Source organism: Pelophylax lessonae (assembly GCF_965119305.1).
Source record: "Pelophylax lessonae genome assembly, chromosome: 8".
NCBI classification, from domain to species: domain Eukaryota; kingdom Metazoa; phylum Chordata; class Amphibia; order Anura; family Ranidae; genus Pelophylax; species Pelophylax lessonae.
Window position 1 is genome coordinate 201397832 of NC_138775.1, and position 27350 is coordinate 201425181.

General features: G+C 42.1%; 1 protein-coding gene across 4 annotated transcripts in view; it reads left to right on the forward strand.

The window, feature by feature from the left end:
- KYAT3 (kynurenine aminotransferase 3) overlaps window positions 1-10091 on the forward strand; it is a 78278-nt gene extending 68187 nt beyond the window's left edge. For all 4 annotated transcript variants that reach the window (XM_082266560.1, XM_082266562.1, XM_082266561.1 and 1 more), the window contains 4 exons: window positions 2376-2562; window positions 7120-7193; window positions 7552-7638; window positions 9857-10091. In XM_082266560.1, the coding sequence (XP_082122686.1) occupies window positions 2376-2562; window positions 7120-7193; window positions 7552-7638; window positions 9857-9910 (402 nt within the window). In that variant the 3' untranslated portion in view covers window positions 9911-10091. The remainder of the gene's footprint in view (window positions 1-2375; window positions 2563-7119; window positions 7194-7551; window positions 7639-9856) is intronic.
- Window positions 10092-27350: the final 17259 nt, after the last annotated feature.

Here is a 27350-nt window from a genome sequence, read left to right on the forward strand (position 1 = left end):
AGAGGAAGGTAACTATGTGCTACTTAGGCTGGCCATACATAATGCAATTTTCTTTCCTTCAGCCACGGGTCACTTAATTCCTCAATCAAGTCAGTCTGATGGGAGAATCCCTCCTGCTGGGCTATTGTATTCTGACAGTGGGAGGTTTTCCCCGCCATCAGAATACAATGATCACTGCTGCTGACAGTGATCATAGAAAAAAAAAGAAAACTGGCAGGCTGGTTGTACTGAATCGACTTCAGTACAACCAGCCTTCCTTCTTCCCTTAGATCACATTTGTCAATAATAAGGCCCACGGGATAAATGCAGCCCTCCAGACCATTTCATGTGGCCCTCACACCCAGGGCTTTTTTTTTTCAGCTGAAACATGATGGGAGCTCTCACAGATCCCTGCCTGCCCTGCATCTATGGCAGGGACAAGGAAGATTTAGATGGCAGGTGCACTGTGGGATGGGGCATCAGGTTTTAAAGTGAACTGTGATCCCCATCTGTGCCTGGTTGCACAGATTTCAACCAATGATCTTCCTGCAAGGGAGAGAGAGGGGCGGAGGCGCCAACACTGCTAGGAGATACTAGATGCGAGGAAACTCTTTTTGGGGAGTGGTGCATTGGTAGGGGATGGAGGAGAATGGTGCATAGGTTAGGAGGGGTGGAAGTGAGATGTGGACAGCCAAGAGAGCATATTGTGCATAGCACACCCCTAAACCCTGCACTCTATATAAAACGCACCCCTGAACTCTGTACACGCGCACCCCTGAACCCTGCACTGTGTACACGCGCACCCCTGAACCCTGCACTCTGTACACAGTGCACCCCTGAACCCTGCACTCTGTACACAGTGCACCCCTGAACCTTGCACTCTGTACACAGTGCACCCCTGAACCTTGCACTCTGTACACAGCGCACCCCTGAGCATTGCACTCTGTACACAGCACTCCCCTGAGCATTGCACTCTGTACACAGCGCACCCCTGAGCCTTGCACTCTGTGCACAGGGCACCCCTGGACCCTGCACTCTGTGCACAGGGCACCCCTGGACCCTGCACTCTGTGCACAGGGCACCCCTGGACCCTGCACTCTGTGCACAGGGCACCCCTGGACCCTGCACTCTGTACACAGGGCACCCCTGGACCCTGCACTCTGTACACAGCGCACCCCTGGACCATGCACTCTGTACACAGGGCACCCCTGAACCCTGCACTCTGTACACAGGGCACCCCTGAACCCTGCACTCTGTGCACAGCGCACCCCTGGACCATGCACTCTGTACACAGGGCACCCTTGAACCCTGCATTCTGCATATAGGGCACCCTGAACTCCGCACATAAGGCACTCCATTTATTTATTGTCCCTTAAAGATCTTCCCACTGCAATTTGGCCACACCCACTTTTTAATGCGGTTCATCAGGGGAGTATGTGGTTGAGTTCCTGCACCTATTCTCTCAGACAAAAAAGGTACATTTATATAGTCTTACAGATACAATCAGCCTTTTGAGGAAACCATAATGCTGATGCGGTCCACGATGAGTTTGATACCCCTGCCTTATATGGATCGAAATTCAGCCAGTTGAGCAGGATCCATCTACTGCTGGCTTTATCCTAAGTTCTCTAAGGGCTCTTTCACATGGCCGCTCCGCTTGTCCACAAATCATCCTATTTTTTTGCGGATGATTTGCGGACATAATGTAAGTCAATGGCATTGCGGATGTCAGCGGAATACCATCCGCTGACATCCGATTTTCTTCCTTTCAGTTCTGTTCCGTTTTTTGGAACGGAACAGAACCCTATTTTTCCTCCGTGTAAAAAACGGAAAGGGAGGAAAATCGGATGTCAGCGGTGTCATCCGCTGACATCCGCAATGTCCATAGACTTACATTATGTCCGCATATCATCCGCAAATGGATGGGATGATATGCGGACACACGGAGCGGATGACACAAGTGTCATCCGCTCCGTGAAAAAAAAAAAAAAAGTCCCGCAGCGGATAAGATCAGCGGAGCGGCCGTGTGAAAGGACCCTAAAGTGTAAATGCTTTATAGATGTTACAATGTGATAGTATAATTTTTTCACATATCCTTTAGATTTACCAAAACAATGAAACCATTTATATCCAATCAGGCAAGCCCTTGCATTATATAGTTGATGGATCTGAGAAGAGTTTGTACAGTAAGATTGTAAAGTCTGTAGTGAGCTTTACTTTGGACTAATTTAGAAAGTACTTTTCATTGTGTTAAGTCTCTTGGGGTGTGTTTACTGGAATTTATTCCGAGTTAAAAACAAAGCTGCTACCGGTATACATGTACATGCAGCACATACTGTAGCAATTGTTGGATTGGGTCCCATATGACAGAATTATATATTTACTGTGTTGTGCAGGAGGCCCTGGCCCATGCTCTCTTTAAGGACTTCAAAAGGATGGATGAACCTGAATGCTATTTCAACTCACTACCCCAGGAACTAGAAGCCAAGCGTAACCGAATGGCTTGCTTGCTTCAGGAAGCTGGACTAAAGCCAGTCGTTCCAGAAGGAGGATATTTCATGATTGCAGATGTTTCTGCGCTCGGTAACAAAATACATTTTCTCTGACTTTGTTGGATCTTAACTATTTACTGCTCCAGAGTACAAATGTGTGAACTGACGATAGACCTATCCTTGGTTGAGCTTTACTGTGATGTCTTTTGAAATGACATATAACCTGCAGTTAATAAGTGTCTGCAGAAGTCTTAATGACTAGACTGGGCAGAGTGACAAGTACGGACTTCTGTCTGTCATATTAATTATGAAACCTTGATGATTTCCTTTAAGATCACATACCTATCTAAAAGACAGCTGTTCCAGTTTTACAGCTCAGGAACACACTGATTTGCTCTTGTAATGTTATGTGTTAAAGATCCAAATGCTTTGTGCTGTTCTAAAAATTTTCTGTATGTTTTCTTTATTGGGGCACATTTATAACAGAGAGCAGATATTACCGTATATACTCGAGTATAAGCCGAGTATTATTCTCGGCTTATACTCGAGTCAAGAAAAAAAAAAAAGTACCTGGCCGCTCCGACGTGCTTAACTTTAAAAATGGCGCCGCCTGGCGCATACATGTCACCGCGCATGTGCCGCCACCGTGCGGGAGAGGCCGGGAATAGCCAAAAGTATACGAGCGGCGGCGGCGCGTGTGCAATGACGTGTCGGTGCCGGGCGGCGCCATTTTTAAAATGAAGGTGCCTCTGGAACAGGTAAGTGAAACAGCTGCATTACCTGCCATTATGCAGGGCTGCGGGCATACTACAAGGAATGCAGTGCTGCGGGCATGGTCCACCTGTACCATGCCCACAGCACTGCATCTCCTGTAGTATATGTAAATCAAGTTGCGCTAATGTGATCTATGGAGGTATAAAGTCCACAAAGTCCCAATATTGATGACAAATAGAAAATATCTTGGGTAAGATCCTGAACCCGACTCCCTTAAGAGTGTACGCTTACCAGATTGAGGTAAGAATGAAGCGGATATGCTTAATCTTGTCACTTTGATAGATGATCCAGGCCCGTGTGAGCAGTGAACTCGGAGGTCATTGGATCATGTAAAAAATACAAACAAACGCAATAGCGTAAAACCCAACAACTAATATAGTATCACCTTGAGTGTGACTTAAAGTGGAGATTGGGAAACATGTAAAAAAGCTGCCACCAAGATAGCAGAGTAAAACAAAAAATTGAGGGATAAATACCCCTACCAAAACAGATGCAGGATAAGGTGCAAAAAATAATCCAGTTGGAGTTGCCTCTTACCAGACAAAATTAACTTATAAGCCCAAGTGAAAGATAAAGTATTGAAGATATGTGTTTGGACCATCACCAGCTAGATCAGCCTCTTACCAAAAACAAGTTAAAGCAAGTGTGTAGAAATCAATCCAAGTGACACAGGATGCAATACCAGATAAGCACCAGTAGGGGTCGCCTCTTACCAGGTGTTAAACTCAGTCAAGCTTGTATGGAAATCAATACTCAGGGTCCAACCATGTATTCTGGGATAAATCCTTGCTTTCAACCATAGATTTGCCCAATCAAAAAAGAAGAAAAGAGGCTCCCATAGCGTAAAACCGTACAATTTATTGATAATAAAAAGGAGTAACACTTACAGTGTAGCACGAAAAGTCAGGCAGAAAATGTGCAGCCGCCGGCCGGACGGCTTCGCTCGCCCGCACTCTCTAGGTCGCTGTTAGATGACGTCAGTACGCCGTGCCCCGAGGACTGCACATTTTCTGCCTGACTTTTCGTGCTACACTGTAAGTGTTACTCCTTTTTATTATCAATAAATTGTACGGTTTTACGCTATGGGAGCCTCTTTTCTTCTTTTTTGATTGGGCAAATCTATGGTTGAAAGCGAGGATTTATCCCAGAATACATGGTTGGACCCTGAGTATTGATTTCCATACAAGCTTGACTGAGTTTAACATCTGGTAAGAGGCGACCCCTACTGGTGCTTATCTGGTATTGCATCCTGTGTCACTTGGATTGATTTCTACACACTTGCTTTAACTTGTTTTTGGTAAGAGGCTGATCTAGCTGGTGATGGTCCAAACACATATCTTCAATACTTTATCTTTCACTTGGGCTTATAAGTTAATTTTGTCTGGTAAGAGGCAACTCCAACTGGATTATTTTTTGCACCTTATCCTGCATCTGTTTTGGTAGGGGTATTTATCCCTCAATTTTTTGTTTTACTCTATCTTGGTGGCAGCTTTTTACACGTTTCCCAATCTCCACTTTAAGTCACACTCAAGGTGATACTATATTAGTTGTTGGGTTTTACGCTATTGCGTTTGTTTGTATTTTTTACATGATCCAATGACCTCCGAGTTCACTGCTCACACGGGCCTGGATCATCTATCAAAGTGACAAGATTAAGCATATCCGCTTCATTCTTACCTCAATCTGGTAAGCGTACACTCTTAAGGGAGTCGGGTTCAGGATCTTACCCAAGATATTTTCTATTTGTCATCAATATTGGGACTTTGTGGACTTTATACCTCCATAGATCACATTAGCGCAACTTGATTTACATATATTTTTTAGGGTGTGGTCACACTTGAAGTTGCTGCTTGTTTGTTTTATTCCTTTAGCGCGGTTAATTCCCCATTTTTACTACATCTCCTGTAGTATGCCCACAACCCTGGATCCTCTTGTACCATGCCAGTCACCCTGCATTCTCCTGCACCATGCCAGTCACCCTGCATTCTCCTGCACCATGCCAGTACCCTGCATTCTCCTGCACCATGCCAGTACCCTGCATTCTCCTGCACCATGCCAGTACCCTGCATTCTCCTGCACCATGCCAGTACCCTGTATTCTCCTGCACCATGCCAGGACCCTGCATTCTCCTGCACCATGCCAGTCACCCTGCATTCTCCTGTACCATGCCCGCCGCCCTGCATTCTCACCCTAGGCTTATACTCGAGTCAATCATTTTTCCCATCTTTTTGTGGTAAAAGTAGGGGCCTCGGCTTATACTCGGGTCGGCTTATACTCGAGTATAAACGGTACTTTGGTCTCCGTTATACTTTGCCAGGTTTCTCTATGCTGCAACCTGCATTGTTCATAAAATGCAGTACATGGAGTAAAGCCTTCAGTGTCCTACAGAGTTCTCTCTGCTTAATGAAGCAGGAAGAACTCTGTAATCACATGCATTTGACAGGTCAAGTGATTGGGTTCTCTCGCCTCAGATTTGTAAACCTCATCCCAGTGCTTTCTAAATCTACCATACTTGCTTATGGCCACAGAGGAGGAGTGACAGGACAACAGACAACATGACATGCCTGCTTTAAAATTAATCTGTAATTGACCGATGCAGGGCAGTAGTTTGGGGTGAATGTGTTAACAAAAAAAACAGGGCTCAACCATAAATTTAATGTGGTTTGGCTGGTGACACCTCCTCTATCCTGCTTTCAGCTACCATAATGGCATGTGGGACTCCTTATCATAATATATCAACTAAAACCTGCTCTGATCTTTGGGTATATATATATATATATATATATATAGCTTTTTGGACTCACAATTTATCATTTACATGTTCACTACATAATGGTTTATTGATATATTTTAGCGCTGCACTATTTGTATTTTGTTTATTTTGTGCCAGGTGTCAAGATATTGTGTTCAGCAGCTTTTTTTCTTATATTTTTCACCATTAGCTCGCAGATTTATTCTGTTTATGCTGTTTTATTCTGTTTCTGAGGTAACTGGTGCAGTAATCCTTATGAATTAACATTCACATTCATCCTAACATCACGCAGGCCAAACAAAGCATGTTGTACACCTTAAACCTGGGGTCGGCAACCCATCAATTGCAGGCAGGTGACAGGTGGATCGCAAAGAGATCCCCAGGTTTCCCTTGACAACTTCAGAGCTCACAGGCACATGCTTAACAAATCCCAGCCTGCAGAGACAGCCCTAGCCCCTTGCTTGCGTTCAGCTGCGGGGAAACCCTTGGAAATAGCTCGAGAGGGTTCGGGCTTGTGACCGAACGTGCTAAAGCACTTACTGCTGTGAGCGCCTTTGCTCTGGCCCTCCCTTTTTTTTTTTTTTTTAAGATTTAATTTGTGGCTTGATAATTCATTGATTTATTTAAAAGGGCGCAACACCTGGTCATCTTTGATCTCTTCCATGTTGTCCAGGTAGATCTCCATCCCTAAAGGTTGCCTGCCCCTGCCTTATATGGTGGGAGCTATATAAGGCGCTGTAGGGAGTAAATAACAGCTAAACAAGATTGAACGGCTTAGTGAAATGAGACCACAGTCAGTAGTGATTGTACTTTTGTACTACAGTGACACCTAGTGCTCATTTAGTAGGCTTCAGAAGGCACTAAATACAGCAATATTGATGGTTCCAGAAAAACAAAATAAGATCAACTTTGGAATTGACATATTTTCTACTAAAAGGTGATTAAGGAAAAGATGATTCCAAATTATTTGTTAAAGGTAGCAGTGTGTTTTGTTTCTGAGAATTCACAGCCACGCTAGAACACAGAAGAAGATATAGGAATGCAGAACAAATAGAATATGTAATATATCAGCGCTCAACCAGACTTCTCATTTATGATTATTGATTTATTTTTGTGTTGAAGGAGTGGATCTTTCTGAAGTGAAAGATGATGAACCTTACGATTACAAATTTATAAAGTGGATGATTAAAACTAAGGTGGGTATTGAAGTGTTTATAGAATTGTTCAAATAGTTGCTAGTGTATGCGTGTCAAAGCAAAGCTTTCTTTTTACTAGCTTCCTGCTCTGTTTTTATAGTGTATAGTATACAGCACACTGGGGGTCATTTATTAAAACTTCATGGTGCAAAATCTGGTTCAGCTCTGCATAGAAACCAATCAGCTTCCAGGTTTTATTGCCAAAGCTTAATTGAACAAGCTGATTGGTTTCTATGCACAGCTGCACCAAATTCTGAGTGCTCCACTTTTAGTAAATCTCCCCCACAGTTGGATGTTTTCTAACCGTGAATAGCAAATATTACATTTTAACATTTTATATGTTTCAAATATATTTTAGAAACTAGCTGCTATTCCAGTAACGGCATTTTGTGGACCTGAATACAAGAAACAATTTGAAAAGTATATCAGATTTTGTTTTATTAAGGTAGGTATGTATGGTAAATTAAAATAATCAGACGATATAAAGCCATCTGCTCTTAAATGTAAACCACAAGATTACTTTTCTCTAAAGTCAATATGTTTTCAAAGTTATGGAGGTTGCTATTTTGCCTGTAAATAACATTTTTTTTTTATCAATACTCTATTGTTATAAAATATATAGCCCTATTGTGCTGCACTACATTACTATTGCCTATTTATTTTGAATAGACCCCAACTTAAGTCACCTCTGCTTCATTATTTTTTTTCATCGAAGCATGCCACAATATACAGTACATAGCAGTGTGCCATAGCACAGGTGTGTTCTGAATGTGTACTAGAGTGACATTCAAAATAAGATGTGGTAAAGTATATCATCATACAGTATGCATTACTCCAGTGCACTATACATGGTCTCAATGTTCCTGATGGTGCACTCCAGTCAAACATGATTTTTTTTTACTTGAAGTAAAAGTATTGACAACTTTTTTTTTTTTTTTTTTTTTTTCCTTTTGGATAGCGTAAGGGATGGTTATAACCCCTCCTAGATTTTTTTTATTTTTTTGTCATCTGTGACCCATTGAGGAGACTTCCCTTCACTTCCTGTCCCATAACGAAAGCAGACATTTAGAGGAAATCCCTGAAAATTAAGGGGATCCTATAGGGCCCCCCAGGTCACCAGAACTAGTGTCCCCATAGAAAGGTTTCCCCTCTGTCCCCAGAAAAGAAATAATCTAAAATTTGTGATTCTTTTACTTTCAATTTTTGATGATAAAGGTAAACAGGACAAATACAGGGTAAAGGGTGAATCTTCCTAAGGGGAGCATAGACACCAATAAAAACCGAATGGGGTTATTTTCCCTCTTCACTCCATCCAAAACCAAATAAAAAAAGTTTTGCCTTAATATTTAGGCACAGAAGATACAAGTTCGCTATACAAATGTCTACAGTGCCAGCTATATCTCCAAAGTTGATACAATACTTATAGTATTTTCTGAATGGCTCTGTATATTAGACTTCAAATTGAAGGGCATTGTGTTCAGGAGTTTGTGTTTAGGACTCTGCATTTTTCAAGACCATTGTAATTTCTTTATCCAGACTGAAAGTGAGTCTTGAGGTTGCAAAAATAAAGACACTGTGACATGAAACTGCAGTTTCACCCAGATGGTTCATTGGTTCTGGATGCTGGGAGCCCAGTGGTGGCAGGTTTGGTAAGTGCCGGTTCACACTCTTGCGGCTGCGGCGATCGCATGTAATATCGGAGTGCACTGCTCCTTCATTACGTGCGATCAGCTGTGTGGTGCGAATTCAGCCATACACTTTGTATGGCTAAATTCGCACTGCACCCGCACCAACGTCGCACATGACCCTTTTTTTCAGCCGCATCAGGATCGGATCGCACAGTGGTTCACACTTGTGCGATCCGATCCTGTGCGAACTGTAAAGATCGCACTGCGATATGCAATCAAACTGGGGGTGTCGTTAACATTTCATTGACACCTCCAGCATATCGCATATGGCAGTGTGAACTGCCAAGGGTGCGTCTGCGATGCAGGAACAGGCTGCAAATTCGCAGCCTTCCTTTGGTGCGGGTGCAGTGCGAATTTAGCCATACAAAGTGTATGACTGAAAATCGCAACGCACAGCCGATTGCATGTAATGAAGGAGCAGTGCGCTCCGATATTACATGCGATCGCCGCAGCCGCAAGAGTGTGAACCGCCACTTAAGGGCTGTTGGGGTAAGAAAATCCTACATTTCACTTTCTAATTGGCTTAAATACACTATTTTATCAAAAGTATTGGGACGCCTGCCTTTACACGCACATGAACTTTTGTTAGTTGGTAGGGTTCATCATTATGTTGGCCCACCCTTTGCAGCTATAACAGCTTCAACTCTTCTGGGAAGGCTGTCCACAAGGTTTAGGAGTGTGTCTATGGGAATGTTTGACCATTCTTCCAGAAGCACATTTGTGAAGTTAGGCACTGATGTTGGAGGAGAAGGCCTGGATCACAGTCTCCGCTCTAATTCATCCCAAAGGGGTTCCATCGGATTTAGGTCAGGACTCTGTGCAGGCCAGTCAAGTTCCTTCACCTCAAACTCGCTCATCCATGTCTTTATGGACCTGGCTTATTACCTCCTTTTTGTACCTTATAACTTTTCTGATATGTTGCTTTAACAAAAGTATTATAGAATGAGGGTTAATCCAACTATTTTTTTATTGCAGCGAGATGAGACATTGGATGCTGGTGAGAAGATCTTGAAGAACTGGAATAATTGAAAATGACAGACTTAATTAGACCAATTTAGGAGCAATGTCTGTCTTAATGAACTGTATTCACTCTTCTGATGCTGGTATCTGACAAACATCAGACATTCAAATGTGATTGGCACTGCTACTTTATTTAGATTGTTCTTTTCATGGAAAGGGAGTTGTAAATAAAATCATTATCTAATTTTTATACTGCTTATGGAGTGATTATTTCAGGTATCTACATTTTTAATACCCTCCTTCTTAAGTTGGCCATACAAGCAGTCTAATTGTACAATCGCCTTTAGATTAATTAACCGAAGTGTCATGGCTGCATATCTAAATGTAAATAAAAAGGATTTTTAGGCAAACCCTCCCACTTAAATTGATGGTAAATCTAAAAGAGATTGTTCAATAGGATGCGTAAGGTGGCCAGCTCTATAACGCTCGATATTGTACAGTTTTACTGTAAGTAATTTGTTAAATATATGTGTAAAAGAGAACGACTTACAAGTCAGTGAATTGGCCGACTTGTTTAAAATGATGCACTGCTTGTGTGTACATTTGGTAAACTGGGAGTCAAACAGGGAGCTCCCTTTTAGAAGTTACTCAAAATACTGCTGATACGGCAGTACACTGGCTTGTCATTTCCCAGGCTGGGTCTGTGCATAAGCTGTGTGCCATCCAGTCATTTGCATTTGTATAATAACAAAAAGTGTAACCGCGCTAGTGAATAATAAATAAAAAAATATATATAAAGGAAGCTGCAGCTTCTAGTGTGATAACACAAAAAAATTAATATTAATAAACAAGCTGCGCTAAGTGATCAATAAGTGACTAATCATAAATCACAATAAAAAGGTAACAAATATGTGCAAAATATCACAATAATCCAAATGGTATAAAGAAATTGAACTAAGGTGATAAAAAATTGTGAGGATTTTAGATAAATTAAGTGATAGAGTCTCTAATAAAAGTCCACAAGACCCATCAAAAGGTGTGACACAATGTAAAGAATCAAATACTGTGCAATCCACCACAGGTGTGCTCAATCCTCCACCGACCTCAATCCTGCTTACCAGAAACAGGTAATGACAAGCCTGAAAATCACAGCAGGAAGCCAGTTCTCACAACCAGGGTAAACCTGGGAAGATGACCAAGACTCGGGTATATCAGCCGTGGGTGTCACCAAAATAGCTGCACTGCTCTGGTATCATGATCCACAGATGTTATGAACAGCCGTCATGCAATACAGAACAATAGAGGCTCCATAGTGTAAAACCATCGACCATGTTTATTCAGTATAAAGACATGCACTTACATTTAATGCAGAGTTTACACGTTAAAAGGTTTAAAAGCCGCTGGCCGGCAATTCCGCCCGTCCTTCCTGGATACGTGGGTGACGTCAGAACGCTGCGACCCGACGCGGTTTTGTCACAACTGACGTCTTCCTGGGGTACGTTGGGTCGCGGCGTGCTGACCTTTTTAATTGGTAATACATTTGAATTTGTCTGTGTACCTACTTTGTTTGTTGAAATGCTTAGAAAGCACTTATGTATAGAAAAATAGGAAAGCTCTAGTTAAAAAAAAAAAAAAAATGCTGGTTATTGTAGTTGTTTTTTTCAGATGGTCTTTTATACCTAGTCCTCTCAGAGTGACCATCGGGTTCTTGGTCACCTTTCTGACTAAGGCCCTTCTCCCCTGATCGTTCAGTTTGGTCGGGTGGCCCACTCTAGAAAGAGCCCTGGTCGTGAAGTGAGCCTCAGTTGACTACACAGCGGACTCAGTGGCTGGGGCCGCAGCTTCTGCCATCAAAGCTCCACTCCCAGCATTGCTCCCCGCACTCACACAGGAGCTCTGGCTTCGCCTCTCCAGCTGCTTGTCATCTCCACATGCCAACGGCATAAGCCATCTACCTGCTTGGGACAGAGGACTACATTCCACCCTGACATGCCTGTATATCTTTCCACCATGTCTCTATAAAAACAGGATAACCCCCCCCCCCTTGCCTCCGCATTGCCTGGGCTGTCTACTGCAGAATGCAGGACTGAGCTGTCAAACTGCTCTGTCACTACATACAGTATCTCATGAGATTTTTTTGTCTAGCTTTTAAAGTAAATGCGGTGTGATGGATTATTCTCCCTATGTCTTCACACATCAGGTTGCCTTGGAGACTTTACAAGGCTCGGGAGCCTTTGAACCATTAGCCCAAGTGCTGATTCTCACACTACTCCTTTTTTATTGATGCCGCATACTTCTTGGGCTTCTCAGTCCCAACCCTGTGCCGTCTGAGGTACCGGAAAATAATCCTGACATTCTTATTCACATTCCACATCATTACAACACCTTTGTCTAGTCCCATAGCTCTTAATGAGATTTTCTTTCAGGTTCAGCTGTAGGACACAGCCCATGCCCTGTTTTCCTCTCTCAGGGTCACTACAGTAGGCCTCTCCTCCTCAATACGGGGAGAGGTTGACTCCACTACCTAGAGGCCTTTTACTCCATAGGGCCATAAAGCATATCTCCCTGGCTTACAGCCCTCACACTCTGCTGTGATATATTCTTCTCTCCCTTTATCGGGGGTTGCGGATTACAAGGTTGCCTGTGATATGGGCTGAGAAGCCATTCTACGTTTTCCAGGTTAAAAAACAGCCTTTTTGTCGACTTTTTTTTTTTTTTTTTTCAAATTGTTCTTTATTTGGATTTGTAACAAAAAATAAAAACTGGAGTTAACAGTACAGATGGTGCAATATTCAGACAGAAACATTAACAAGTACATAACTGGTAATATCAGCTGAATCAAATATAAATTTCAAAGAGCACAACGCCTGAATATCATAAAATGTAAGCATCTAAGCAAAGGATGTATCAAAACTAGAAGTTATTTGTGCTGTGGTTGATGAGTGAGCTATAATTTCCCAATTTTTTAGAAACTTGTAGGTGCCGCTTTGTAGGGCAAAGCCAAGTTCATACTCTTTAGATGTGTTTAGCTGGAAAATTATATCACAGAGATTGGGAACTATAGACCGTGTCCATTTGCGCATGATAAGTAACCTCGTTGCCAACAGGATATGCATAACTTTGGTTCTGGCATTAATGGGAAAGGTGTCTATTCCTATGGATAGAATCACCAAAGGGAGTGAGGGCTTAGTGATGATTCCCATAACTTCAGAGATAAGAACAAAAATTATTTTCCATAAGGGAAATATGTGGGGACATTCCCAAAGTTTATGGGGTAGGGAGCCTTCTTGGGAGAAGCCTCTCCTGCACATGTTATCATCTAAGTTGGAAACCAAATTTAGTGAGGATTTGGCGTAGATACCCCCAGTGAATTCTATCAAACGCTTTTTTCGCATCAAGCATAACAAAAAAAGCTGAGTTTCTATTGGATTCAGTGGAGTGTATCAGGTTAATGATTTTCCTGGTGGCATCCGGTGCTTGTCTTCCAAGGGTGAAACCGACCTGATCTGGGTGCACGAGTTGGGGCATAATTGGGGCAATTCATTGGGCCATTATTTTCGCGTATAATTTAAGATCAGTATTTTATAATGATATGGGTCTGAAATTTTGGGGTGCAACCAGCTCCTTCCCTGGTTTGGGTAGAGTAACAATGTTAGCAGACAACATTTCATTCACAGCAGCATGTGGCACATATGTGGGGTTAAAATCTCAGAAAACAGTTTGTAATATTCGGCCGAAAAGCCGTCTGGGCCTGGAGCTTTGCCATTTGGGAGTTTTATAATTGTTTGCTTAATCTCATTGGGAGATAGGGGGCATTAAGCATTGATGTTTGTTCTTCAGATAATTTGGGCAGTGCTAGGGACTCTAGGAAATTAGATATAGCTCTATCAGTAGGTTTGATTACATTACTGAAGGGTCATCTTGTAAGTTGTAGAGGGCATTGTAGTATGCTCTGAAGGCATTTGAATTATCTTTGGGATGGTATACTTTACCATTTTGGGTGGGGTGATGTATATAAGGGATTCTTTGTCTGGCTCTATGGTGTTTAAGTTGGGCGGCTAGTAATTTACCCGCTTTGTTACCTAAAGCGTAGAAATTAGTGCGCATTGTTAGTAATTTTTTAGTTTGTCGAGCGAATAAAAAGGCTCTAAAGTAATTTCTAGCTTGATAGATTTTGTTACTAGTAGTTGGGGAGGGATTAGCTTTGTTTAGTTGTTCTAAATTGTGGATAGTGTCTAGTAATTCATTTAGCTGCTGTGTCCTTTGGCATTTAGCATGTGAACTGATTTTTATCAGGATGCCTCGAATATAGTCCTTGTGAGAGGCCCATAAGGTAAAGGGTGCGGAGACTGATCCCACATTGATGTCAAAAAAGTATTTTAAGTGATCACTGATGGTGTTGGCGTTGGAAGGGATGGCCCTGAGGTGGGTATCATTGCGCCATTTATATGTGGGGGAATTAATCCTTGAGTCAGTCATCTGAATTAAGATGGGAGCATGGTCCGACCATGTGATGGTGTGGATGTCAGAGTTTAAGACTTCCGATAGGGTTTGTTTGTCTCCCAGGAAAAAATCTATTCTTGAATAGGTGCAATGGGGTTTTGAGAAGAAAGTAAAGTCCCTCTCTAGGGAATGTTGGCATCTCCATATGTCATAAAGTTCATTAGCATGTAAGAAGGCAGGTAGTGTTGAAGTACGATGCTTTTTGGGTGGTGGGCCTTTAATGTCAATGGATACATCCGGAGTGATGTTAAAGTCTTCACAAAGGATGACTACCTTGTTTGACCTTGTTGACTCTCTTCCATACTTTCCTGTTAATGGGAGCTGGCCTGTGTTGGGGGCGTAGACATTAACTATTGTATATAGGATGTTGTTAATTTCGCAGACAAGAATGATGCATTGACCCTGAGGAATGGAATTTATCAATTTAAACGTCATTGTGTCTTTAATCGCAATGAGAACTTCTTTCGATTTAGTAGATGTGTGGACTTTGTCGACTTTCATTCTCCAACGTAATACCGAGAATGGTTGCATTGCCCCTGTTCTCGTGTTCTTTATGCGTTTTTTTTTTTTTTTTCAGACTCCACGTGTGATCTGTAGGTGCCCCAGCTCTTGCCTGCCTCTTTCACTGAAAATATTTTGTTCTATAACTGCTCTATAGCCTTTGCCCAGAGATCTTACAGCATTCACTAGATAGGCACATTCTTACCTCTAAGGTGATGATCACTTCCCCTATACTCTGCACTCTATCATATGAGGAGGTTCTCCCCAAGTGTGATGATACAGAACTTGATCTTAAAATTTTTTCTGGTTCTTATAGTGCAGCTTCTCCCGTTTTGAATTTGCCAGACACCTATCCCTTAGTACCCTGCAGGTATTGCTTTGCCTTTATATGTGTTCTTCCTAACACCTTGGCTCTCCTGTGATCATCGGAGGGCCTTCCTCAAATGCTCTTGCCCATGAGGAACCCTCTCATTGAAGGTTATACCATTAAAGGGAAACTTCAGTCAAAAATTAAATGTTTCCTATTAATAGTAAGTTAAATATCTTTTCATAACTATAAAAAAAAAAAGAAATGAAAAGTTGGGACTTTAAATGGAGCACAGAAAAAATGTGCCCCCATCCCTAATTGCTTTGATAGAGGAAAGGATTGGGACTTTAGATGAGATGGAAACCAGAACACTGGGAAATATGAGCAATGGAAACATTTTATAGCGATATACAAGCAATTAACAACGTACAACATATGAAATGTTAATTCATGTATAATCAACACAATCAAAACACTTGGATCAGTCTGATATATGTGCAGGTACACAAATTATATGTATATATCAAGAGTATAGGGACTAATGGCACTCTGTATAGGCCACACAGTCCATAATTATTCTATTGTTGCCATATTATAGATAGTCTGCAAGGTACACCATGGCAATGAATGCAGAATCATCAACTTGCTGCAGCAGTCATGGACCTAGTTTGTATCGTGTATATAAAAATATACAAAAATACAATAAACGTACAAAAGGTAAGTAAGCGTTAAAAAATGATTTGGTAGCGATGGAGTCCTGTATGGTTGAAAAATTGATGACATCCTTGTAGCTTGGGTAGCAATGGAGTCCTGTATGGTTGAAAAATTGATGACATCCTTGTAGCTCTACGCGTTTCGTGGTTTAATACCACTCTTCAGGAGCAGATGCCAAAAACGAAGTTGATTGTCATTGGTTTAGGATCTGGGACACACCACATGTTGCTCACTGCTTTATTACGTGAGGCAGACACTTAAGCAACACTGTCTCCACTTACTTTCTTCCATCATTACACTTTGTTTTTATATGGGGATGTGTGTAGTGCGTTTTGCAGGACTGCGGGGATCACCACCACAGCTCCCGGGGGAGGCATCAGCTTAAGGATAACTTCCTGTGTCCTGTACTGTACTTCAAGATATGGAATTTACAGGTACATCAAAATTCCTATTTTTCAAATACGTTTGTTCATTTTTGTAGCAAGCATTTAATAGAAACTTTGTACCAGAAACATGATCCTGTTATCGTTCTTTGAAAATGTAAGTGAAAAAATACATATTGTGGAAGTCCAGTGGACAGTTTATCTAGGTTTTGCTAAAGCATTGATACTGTACCTCATCAATGTTTAATCTAAAAAATAAGGTTTGTTGGAGCTGATGCAATTTTTTATGTTCATGGATAAGAAACTTGTAAATGAATGGGTCCTGAGAAAGAGGCAAATTACACAATCTCTAAAGCCAGCCATACGTGGATCAAAATTTGGCCGGTGTAACGTGAGAATTACCTACCCCGTGAGAATTACCTACCCTCGTCACTTCCGGCCAGAAACAGCTGAGCAGTGCGCATGCTCAGAGCCCCGGATCCCTAATGGAAGAACAGAGGAGCTTACTAGTGCGCATGCGCACTAGTATAAAACGATCACGGTGTACCGTGAAAAAAACCTACCGACGCGGCGCTTACATAAAACAGCTGTGCTGAAATACGAGTCATCTCCGCTCCTGTCCCGGTCACTTCCCTGCTCTCGGCAAGTAAATATAAAAGCGGCTTTCGGCTCCGTGATTTATGTTTTCATACAGCCGCCGCCGCTATTATATTTACTATCCGAGAGCAGGGAAGTGACCGGGACAGGAGCGGAGATCACTCCTATTTCAGCACAGCTGTTTTAATGTACCCGCTGCATTACATACAGTGCCGAGTACCGGAAGTGACGAGGGGTAGGTTTTTCTCACGGGTAGGTAATTCTCACGGAACACCGGTTCAGCAGGGACCGACTGACTTCTGTACAACTGCCCTGTCATTTTTGCTGCTTGATGAACGCCGCAGACTATAGCCATCAGAATACAAAGGCACAACGGGTTGAATGAAAAAAAATAATAAAATTGATCATCTATGTGCTGTCAAGTGGTCCAAAATTGTGAGTGGTGTGCCCCAGGGTTCTGTCTTGGGGCCAATTCTGTTCAATTTGTTTATTAATGATATAGAGGTTGGAATTTTAAGCTCAATTTCAGTGTTTGCTGATTATACCAAATTATGCAGGGAAATTAATTTGGCACCGGATGTAGCATCATTATAGGATAAAACAGAGGGTTGAACCCCTACATGGTAGATAAGGTTCAATACTGAAAAAGGTAAAGTTGTGCAAAAAATATTCATGAAAAATACACATTAGGAGGGGCTCCCCTGGGAGAATCAATGATGAAAAAGGATCTGGCGGTGCATGTGGATCACTGACTTAAAATAGATTGCAATATTAAGCCACAGCTTACAAAGCTAGCAAAATACTCTCATGCATTTTTTGACCTCCTGCAGATTTGCCCCCTGACCAGGCCATTTTTTTCCTTTTTGCACTGCATTACTTTAACTGACAATTGCGAGGTCATGCAATGATATACACAAAAGAAATTTATATAATTGTTTCCTCAAAAATAGAGCTTTTTTGGTGGTATTTGATCACCACTGGGTTTTTTATTTTTTGCAATATATATAAACAAAAAAGACCAAAGTATTAAAAAAAAAAAAAAAAAAAAAAAAAAAAAACTTTCTGCTTTAAAACATATCCAATGTAAAACTTTTTTTTTTTTTTTAAATCAGAAGAAAGTTTATTTGAACACATTCAAGCATGCATGTTCCATAAACACTTACAAAAGAGTGCAAAGTTGTAATGTACAAAACCGTAGAAAACATATAGGCAATTACTGTAGATACATGATCCAGCTCTTCTGCCACCGTACTCATACATGAGGCACTAGGCAAGCGGTTAAAGGGCATACATTCAAGAGATAAAATAATTCTTCCCTTTTACAAAATACTGGTTCAGCCTTATCTTGAATATACAGTTCAGTTTTGGTCATCAATCCTCAGGAAAGATGTTGAATTCGAAAGAATTCAGCGAAGGGCAACAAAATTAAGGGAGATGGAGAACCTCAGCTATGAGGATAGATTACAGTTATTCACTCTGGAGAAGAGGCGCTTAAAAGGGATAGGATTACAATGTGCAAATATATATAAGATAACTTCAATAATTGCAATAAATTATAGCGCTTGCCGGGGGGGAACCAGGGGTAGACAGTGGCTTGTCAGTAACCCAGGTTGTGGAAAAGTAGGCTTATTAATTAAAGTGCTAGGTGCTGATAAATAAATTGAGTAATGTGAGTGTATGTCTCGTATATGGTATAACATGAATGGGAGGAAGGTGGTTTAAATGACATCAATAACATAAAAATACCAATGCTGGTACTTGTGGTGTCACTGTGAGGAAAATACTAGGGGATTGCACTCACCAGATGTAGTGGGTCTAAAATACCATACGGTATTTAGACCTAAATGCGCTTGGTGGCCACCAGGGCCAGGAAGGATACTGCTGGGCTTTGTGATACCATGGCAATCCGGGGTCCCTCTCCTGGTTAACTTAGGTCCTCAGGATCAGTTAACCAGGAGAGGGACCCTGGATTGCCGTGGTATCACAAAGCCCAGCAGTATCTTTCCTGGCCCTGGTGGCCACCAAGCGCACAGTGACACCACAAGTACCAGCATTGGATTACTGGAGGATTCAGCACTGAGCACCTGCACTTTTCCTATTTGGCACCCAAGATTCAATAATTATTTATTCATTATTTATAATCCTCACCTAGCCACTTATGAACTTTTTCTGGGACTATGCATTTTTGCACATTTGCATTTGCACTTGAAGCACCAATATTGTCTTCTATTTACTGTTATAATTTTTGTCATATTTTGCACTTCTAGCATTTTCTATGTTCTAATTTGAAAAATATTTTTTTGACCATATTTTATGCTATTGATGTCATTTAAACCACCTTCCTCCCATTCATGTTATACCATATATGAGACATACACTCACATTACTCAATTTATTTATCAGCACCTAGCACTTTAATTAATAAGCCTACTTTTCCACAACCTGGGTTACTGACAAGCCACTGTCTACCCCTGGTTCACCCCGGCAAGCGCTATAATTGGCCCCACCTCCCCAGGGTCTTTCTTCTCTTCTACTTACCATTATTTACTATAGCAGCTGCAATTCCTTTACCTTTACCCACTCCATGGAACAGCCTATAAATGGTTTACACTAAGGTCCCTGAAAAGGATACATGGCCATGATTTGAGGTTAGAAGGTTTGACCTTAGATTATGGAGATGGTTCTTCACTGTTAGAGCAGTAAAAATGTGGAAGTTCTTTCTCCAAGAAATTATACTAGCTGCGGGTGTCAACACTTAAAAAAACAATCAAACTTGTAGATGTCTTTTTCAGGAGCAGACTCCACAGGGCTATGGGAATTGTCAGAAAAAGAAAATTACACACAGGTTGAACTGGATGGACCTGGGTCTTTTTTCAACCAGATAAGCTATGTAACAAAATGCTTTACATAAAAGGTATAAAATGTTTGCCTGTTTGATTGGATACAAACTAATTGGTTTATTTAGATAGGTCCTCACAGTGCAACGTTCTGATAAATGTAAGCAAATTGTACAGTCAGAATGTGATGTGTATAGTGAGCTTTAGACTACCTTTGACCACCCGTTGCTTTAAACACCTCCATTAAATATCCTTTTGGAGACTTGCAATGTCACCTCCAGCAGCCCACCAGCCCCAGAATTCTTCTGAGTACATCAAGGACCTGGACCTCTGTAAGCCTCAAGTGCAACCAAACAACAATTACAACGGTCTGCATGAGGAAAGAAATACTCCTGCTCCAACAATATCTACTAAATCGCTCAATCCATCATCTAGGTTTTCATTGTTTTCTTACTTGGTGAAGGAAATAAACTCACCTCAGTCCCTCCCATGCTAATGCTGTATCTGTCAGCTAGGACTGCTAGTCTAGTTTGACAGATGCACTCATAAACACCGGTCCCCAATTACTCCCCTCGAGCCATTGTCAGTCCACTTCTAGATCTTGTGAGGACATCCTCTGCTGGACAGCCGAGGTAATTGTCCAGGCACTGACATAGACCTAGAAGAAGGACCTCAGCCGAGAGTAAACAAAGAGGAAAAGAACTCAGCGCCTGGAGTATCATGTACCCACAGCTTTTGGTGAGTAAACAGGGCAATATTTTTTTTTTATTAATGCCAACTATTAGCAATTTTATCCGAGAGTTGGACTTGCCAAAGCTGATTTTGAGTTTTTAAAAAATCAGTTTCATCATGAAGATCATTCAAAACCCCCAAAACAATTTTTTTTTTTAAATCTGAGACCCTGGAGAATAAAAAATAAATAGTTCCAATTTGTAATGTCACACTAGCACAACAATTTTTTAAGCACAAATTTATTTTAAAGTACACAAAAGCACTATATATCATTTTTTTCATATGTGTATTTTAAATGAGTTACAGTTCAGTGAGTAAAATACATTTTTGTTCACCAAGCAAAACATTACTTCGTAGTTGGTGGAGAAACCCTTGTTTGCAAACACAGAGGTAAGATGTTTTTTTGTAGTTGGTTACCAGGTTTGCACACATCCATTCCTCTTTACAGATCTTCTCTAAATCCTTAAAGTGGATGTAAACCCTGACCTGGGCACATATCTGTAGCGTTTACCTGTATCTCTCCAAAGCCTTAAGTCCCGTGTCTCTCTGCTGCTCCGTTCCTCTTTTATCAGCATGATAACTTCTGATAAGCTCTCCAAAACAGGAGATAAAAGCAGCAGAATATTTGTGTCGTGGAAGGGACTTAGAGATAGATAAGCAGAGATTTTTTTTTCACAGCACAGCCTGCAAGTTTCTTCATTCCCCTGCCTATGTGGGGGGGGTGCCTTTCCTCCAATCTCCAATCAGCTCATGCACAGTGTATGTCTACATTCTTCCCGCCCCTACTGCTGAAACAGGAAGAAATATGTGTAACACAATCTGCACTTTATAAAGCATATAGAAAGCTGAAGACAGCAGTTATACATGTAAAACTTCTGTAGGGAGATTTGTCTCATCTTTGTGTATCATCTGAGGCTGTTCACTTCACTGGGTATGTGTGAGGGTTTACATTTACTTTAAGGTTTATTGGCTGTCGCTTGGCAACTCGAAGTTTCAGCTTGCTCCAAAAATTTTTTATAGGGTTAAGGTCTGGAGACTGGCTAGGCCACTCCATGACCTTAATATGCTTCTTATTGAGCCACTCCTTTGTTGCCTTGGCAGTATGTTTTGGGTCATTGTCATGCTGGAAGACCTATCCACGACCCATCTTCAGTGATATGGCTGAGGAAGAAGGTTCTCATCCAAGATTTTACAATACACGGCCCTTTCCATTGGCCACTCGAATGCGGCAATGTCGGCCTGTATCTTTAGCAGAGAAACAGCCCCAAAGCATAATGTTTCCACCTCCATGCTTGACTGTAGGGATGGTGTTCTTAGGGTCATAGTCAGCAATTTTCTTTCTCCAAACATGGCGAGTCGAGTTAATGCCAAAGAGCTTAATTTTGGTCTCATCTGACCACAGCACTTTCTCCTAATCCTTCTCTAAACCATTTGGATGTTCATTGGCAAACTTCAGACGGGCCTGTATAGGAGAGGGACCTTGTGGGCTCTGCAGGATTTCAATCCATGGCGGGGTATTGTGTTACCAATGATTTGTGGACCCAACTGCCTTGAGATCATTCATAAGTGCCTCCTGTGTAGTTCTGGGCTGATTCCTAACTTTTCTCATGATCATCCTTAACCCATAAGGCGAAATCTTGCATGGAGCTCCAGACCGAGGGCAATTGATAGTTATTTTTGTATTTCTTCCATTTGTGAATAATCGCTCCAACAGTTGTCTCCTTCTCACCAAGCTTCTTGCTGATGGTCTTTTAGCCCATTCCAGCCTTGTGCAGGTTTACAATCTTGCCCCTGATGTCCTAGGACAGCTTTTTGGTCTTGTCCATGATGGTAGGGTTTGAATGGAAGAAAGAAATTTTGTGGACAGATGTCTTTTATACATATATTGAGTTGTCATTAGGAGCACCTTCTTAAATTGACAGGACTAATCAATGTACCACATGAGCACATACTGTAGCCAGTCTGTGGGAGCCAGAATTATTGTTGGTTGGTAGGGGATCAAATACTTATTTTACTCACTGAACTGCAACTCAATTTATTGTTTCATGTTTTTTTCTGGATTTTTGGTTGATATTCTGTCTGTCGAACTGTCTGTGGGCAAACTTACAAAATCTGCAGGGGATCAAATAATTATTTTCCCCAATGTAGATAGTGAAACATACTGGTAACATACTTGGATACCCTAAATCTTCCATAGGCGATGCTTTAAAAGCCCTTGTAGGTCATCATTTCAGATGTAACCATACATAATGGGCCTAGAATTTTTGCACTCACTCCAGCATGTGGAGTGATATGTAACATGTGCAGTTTGATCTTTTTGTTGTGACAGGTTCTCTTGATTGAGATGTCAGGGGTCTATTACATCCCTGTTGTCTCTACTTCCCTCTATTAAAGATAACGGAAATCTCGCTCTATTATTTTCTTCCCTGGTCGCTGTGGCAGCCTAACATGGTAATGACGTAATACATGTTTGCTTCTGGCTTTTTACAAGGTAGGGGGAGCTAAATGAACAGATAATTGCTGTCAGCAACTGCCATGCTGGTCCCTGCTTATGGGAGCGTATAGTAGATGTAAAACCCCCCGCTGCTACTGACATATAACATGTCAGTGGCAGCAAATGGGTTAAACACTACACCTTAAGGCAATTGTTTTCCCTTCTATTTTATAGAACACATAGAACCAGCACTACCAACAACATTATCATGTAGGGCTCATTTACAATGACTTTCTACATTTGGATTGATCTTCAGAGAGCATTTCACAGGCAGTGAGAAGGCACTGTATCACCCCCTTACCATCTGCTTGAACCTCGCACTAGTGTGTCATAACTGCATGCAGCTGTGGGGCAGGTGCAGTTTGGCCCCACTCACTTAAATGGGCTGGGTTTGGTGGGCAGTAGCACCCAGTGAAAAGGACAGGGCTATAACACCCACCATGGCTGCTGCCTCTGCAGCTAAAAGGTGTAGCTGTTTACTCTTATTACGAAAATGTGCATACAACTGCAGAAAGAGCGAAGCAAGATCACTAAGCAACAGTTTCTCTCCTTCCAAAAAACGTTTCTATGAGTATGGCAAAAGAACTGAAGACTTCTAGCTGTCAAGGTCTTACCTTGCCTTCCTGTTGGCAGCCATCTTGGACATGTGCAGACTGCTGTCTCTTATAAACTCTGTTTGCATCATCACTTGTCTGCTGCCTGGGCGTCGCTCAGTGATGATGTTGCACACCTGTTTATATATATCACCTGATGGCTTTCAGACCTTGCCCTTGCATTTGTGCTCCAAGGTGCATCACTGCTAGTAGTCCTCTGGTCTCTGTGGTTTCTCCGTGCATGACTTGGCTGACAACCTTCCTGGCTCTGGATTCCGCATCGGCAGACGACCCTGCATCAGACGACGACCCAGCTTCGGCAGACTACCCGCTTCTGGACTCTATCTTGGCTTGGATGACTACCTGTTCCTGGACTCGATCCCAGCTTGGATGACTACCTGCTTCTGAACTCGACTCCGGCTGTTCTTGATTTTGCTTCTCTCTCTTGCTGTGCGATTATTATTGTTGCATAAATAAATAGCTTTATTTTACTTTATCTTCATGTGGTCTGGTTTCCTGGCACCCTGACACTAGCAAAGTCAATCCAAGCTAGACAGTGCATGCCCTTGGGACAACTCAGGTTAGACCCATGTTTAACCCATGAAATCTCTACGCAGTTCCAAGCTTAGTAAATGGTAGGCAAATATGAGGTAGGATTTTAAATACCTCTCCACTGGACAAAAATACTTCACAAAATGTTAAAAATCCATATATACATCTTTATTTGATTCAGTTAAAAATACATTCATAAAATCATATATCAAAAAGTACAAGAACATTTATACTACTCATCATTCCCCATTCAAGGGATGGAAATTGTTTAGCAAGGTAGTCTTTGAGATTAGATGAGAGTGGTCAACGCATTTTTCAGGAAATCCCGCTTCCTCAGGACCTCCTATCTCATATAAAGATATAGCAGGAAGAAGTTCTAAAAATGAAAATACATATAAGTCACATAATGTCTACATGTATAATTTACATCATTGTCAATCAATATGTGAATAATTGATAACTATACAATATATAAATTCTCAATATACCTTGCTGCAGCTGTGTAAAATCCCATTAATGTAAAATTGGTTCACCGGTATAGATATAATGATTATATGTAAGTATCCCTTAAAGCCTTAGGTCTGGGTCCTGTGCTGCGAGCAAGGATTCAAGCAAATTATTCTATACCCTGAGCTCGAGTCTGTGTCAATTGCTATCTGTCAGAAGCCTTTGCTATTACCAATGGAATTAGCCAAGGCTGCCAACTTTCCCCTCTAATATATATAGTAATCTTGGAATCGCTCCTGCGCTGTGTGAAAACAAAACCGAATGTGAAAGATGTCAGGGTCAGTGACTAGGAACACAAACTCGCCACTTTCACTGATTAAATACTACACTTCCTGACCAAGTCTCACACTATTCTCCCTAATCTGTTAAAGGAACCAGAACGTTTTGAGTGTTGTCTAACTTCAAAATCAAATATTCCAAATCTCTTGCACTCAATAGGGTTTATTTACTAAGGCTGGAGAGTGCAAAATAAGGCTCTTCTGCATAGAAACCAATCAGCTTCCAGGTTTTCTTGCCAAAGCTTAATTGAGCAAGCTGAGGTTAGAAGCTTGGAGTGGTTTCTTTGCAGAAGTGACCAATCCTCTTTTGTCTCCATCTGCAGCACTGCTGGCTTCTCTTCCACTTCCTCCCTCCAGCTGCAGGGAGCATCTCCGTCCCCATCCCTCTGTTTTCCGGGCCCCCTGAGTGCGCCCCTTTTCCCTCCAGCTTTGCTGGTGTTCTGTCAGATTAGGAAACCCGTCAGATCAGGTAACAGAAGTGACGGTCCTTCAGCTGACTGACCAAAAATACTTACTGCGCATGCGTTCCACCGCTAATAGGTTTCCTAATCTGACAGAACACGAAGGTGGCGGCGAACATCTTGTTACACCCAGCGAAGTCTTGAATTTCACACTTATTTTAGCAGTAAACTGAGCTTATATACTGAAATACAGTATTTTTCTGCAAGTGAGTGAGGGTGCCCAAAAATGTCTGTCAATGCCTTATGACTATAGGTTTGGCGTTCAGCAGTGCTGGGTGTACCAAGATGGCCATCGCCACCTTCTGACTGCAAACAGTTTCACAGATTTCAAAATACTGTATTTCAGTATATAAGCTCTGTTTTCTGCTAAAACAAGTGTGAAATTTAAGACTTTGGGTGTAACAAGATGGCCTGCCGCCTTCGTGTTCTGTCTGATTAGGAAACCTATTAGCGGTGGAACGTATGCGCAGTAAGGCTCCTTTCACACGCTGCGCTACATGCTGCAGGCCGTTCTCTGCTCAGCGGGGATCGATCCGCCGATCCCCGCTGAGCAGGCGGATGACCGCTCCGTCTCCGCACTGTGTGCAGAGAGGGAGGTGATAGAGTTCCGCTGCTCTCTATGGGGAATCGGATGAGAGCAGACTGCCTGTCCGTTCTCATCCGATCCCATCCGATCACGGACAGGATCGGATGCGGATGGAAGCGGGTGTCAGCGGACATATCTCCGCTGACATCTGCTGCCCCATAGGGATGCATTGAGGATCCGATCAGATCCGCCTAAAAACTGACAGACAGATCTGATCGTATCGTTCGTGTGAAAGGAGCCTAAGTATTTTTGGTCAGTAAGCTGACAGAACGTCAACTATTCAAAGATTACCATCATCATTCATTGACAACTATTCATTGGAGACAAGGAGACTTTCAAACCATCTTTGGATGAGTCTATCAGCTTGATATCCATCCCTTCCAGTCCCTCCCCACTTCCCTAATATGGGGATTCCATCACCAACATGTTGAAGATTAACTCTTCTTACATTTATCATATTCATATTTTCACTTTTTGATACTATTTGGGTTCTTCTGCATATGTGGAGTGCTAGGGGTGGGTTGTGTGCATGTTTTTAGATGTATGTGGTGTGTGTTTTGGTACCATTTTAATGGATTTTGCTATCCTGCACAGACTTTTTGGTTTGTAACTTTCTGTTTTTTGATTAAAAATTATATATATTTTTGCAACCCAGTGAGTGTTTGGTTATATTCAATATTTGCATTGGTTGGGTGGTTGAGTATCAAATCAGGTTTTTAAACTACGTTTCTCCCCAAGCTGATGGAACGTCACTTCCATTATGTGATCTGAGGGGTTTCCTAATGTGACAGAACAGCAGCTTCCCTCCTCTCCCACCGGTAGCTGCTACAGGCACACAAGGGGATGTTTCAGGATGGAGAATGGGGGAATGGTCCGGTAAATATGTCATATAACCACTTGCCGACTGCCGTCAGTATATTTACTGCGGCAGTCAGCCCCTCACGGGCAAAGCGACGTAGGTCTACATCGCTAGCCTGTGAGGCTCTGGGGAGTGAGTGCGCGCCCCTGAATGCGCGCTCCCGCTCCCGCACGGACCCCCCCCGCCCGTGTGCCCGGCGGACCCGATGTCCGCCGGGCACTCGCAATCGTCCGTTACACCGGGAGAAAGGCAGGAGGCTAATGTAAACAAAGCCGCCTATCATTCTCCCCTGTGTAAGAATGGTGATCATACGGTTCTCCTATGTAGGACCGTTGATCCCTGTTCTTACAGCTCAAGCCACAGCCAATCACAGTTAGAAACACGCCCCTAGGGACACACTTAACCCCTCCCTCTCAAAAAAAAGTTAACCTCTTCACATCCAGTGTCATTTTTACAGTAACAGTGCATATGTATAGCACTGATTACTGTAGAAATGTCACTGGTAACCCCAAAAGTGTCAAAAATGTCAGTCAAGGGTCCGATCTGTCCGCTGCAATGTCGCAGTACCGCAAAACAAAATCGCAGATCGCCGCCGTTACGCGTTA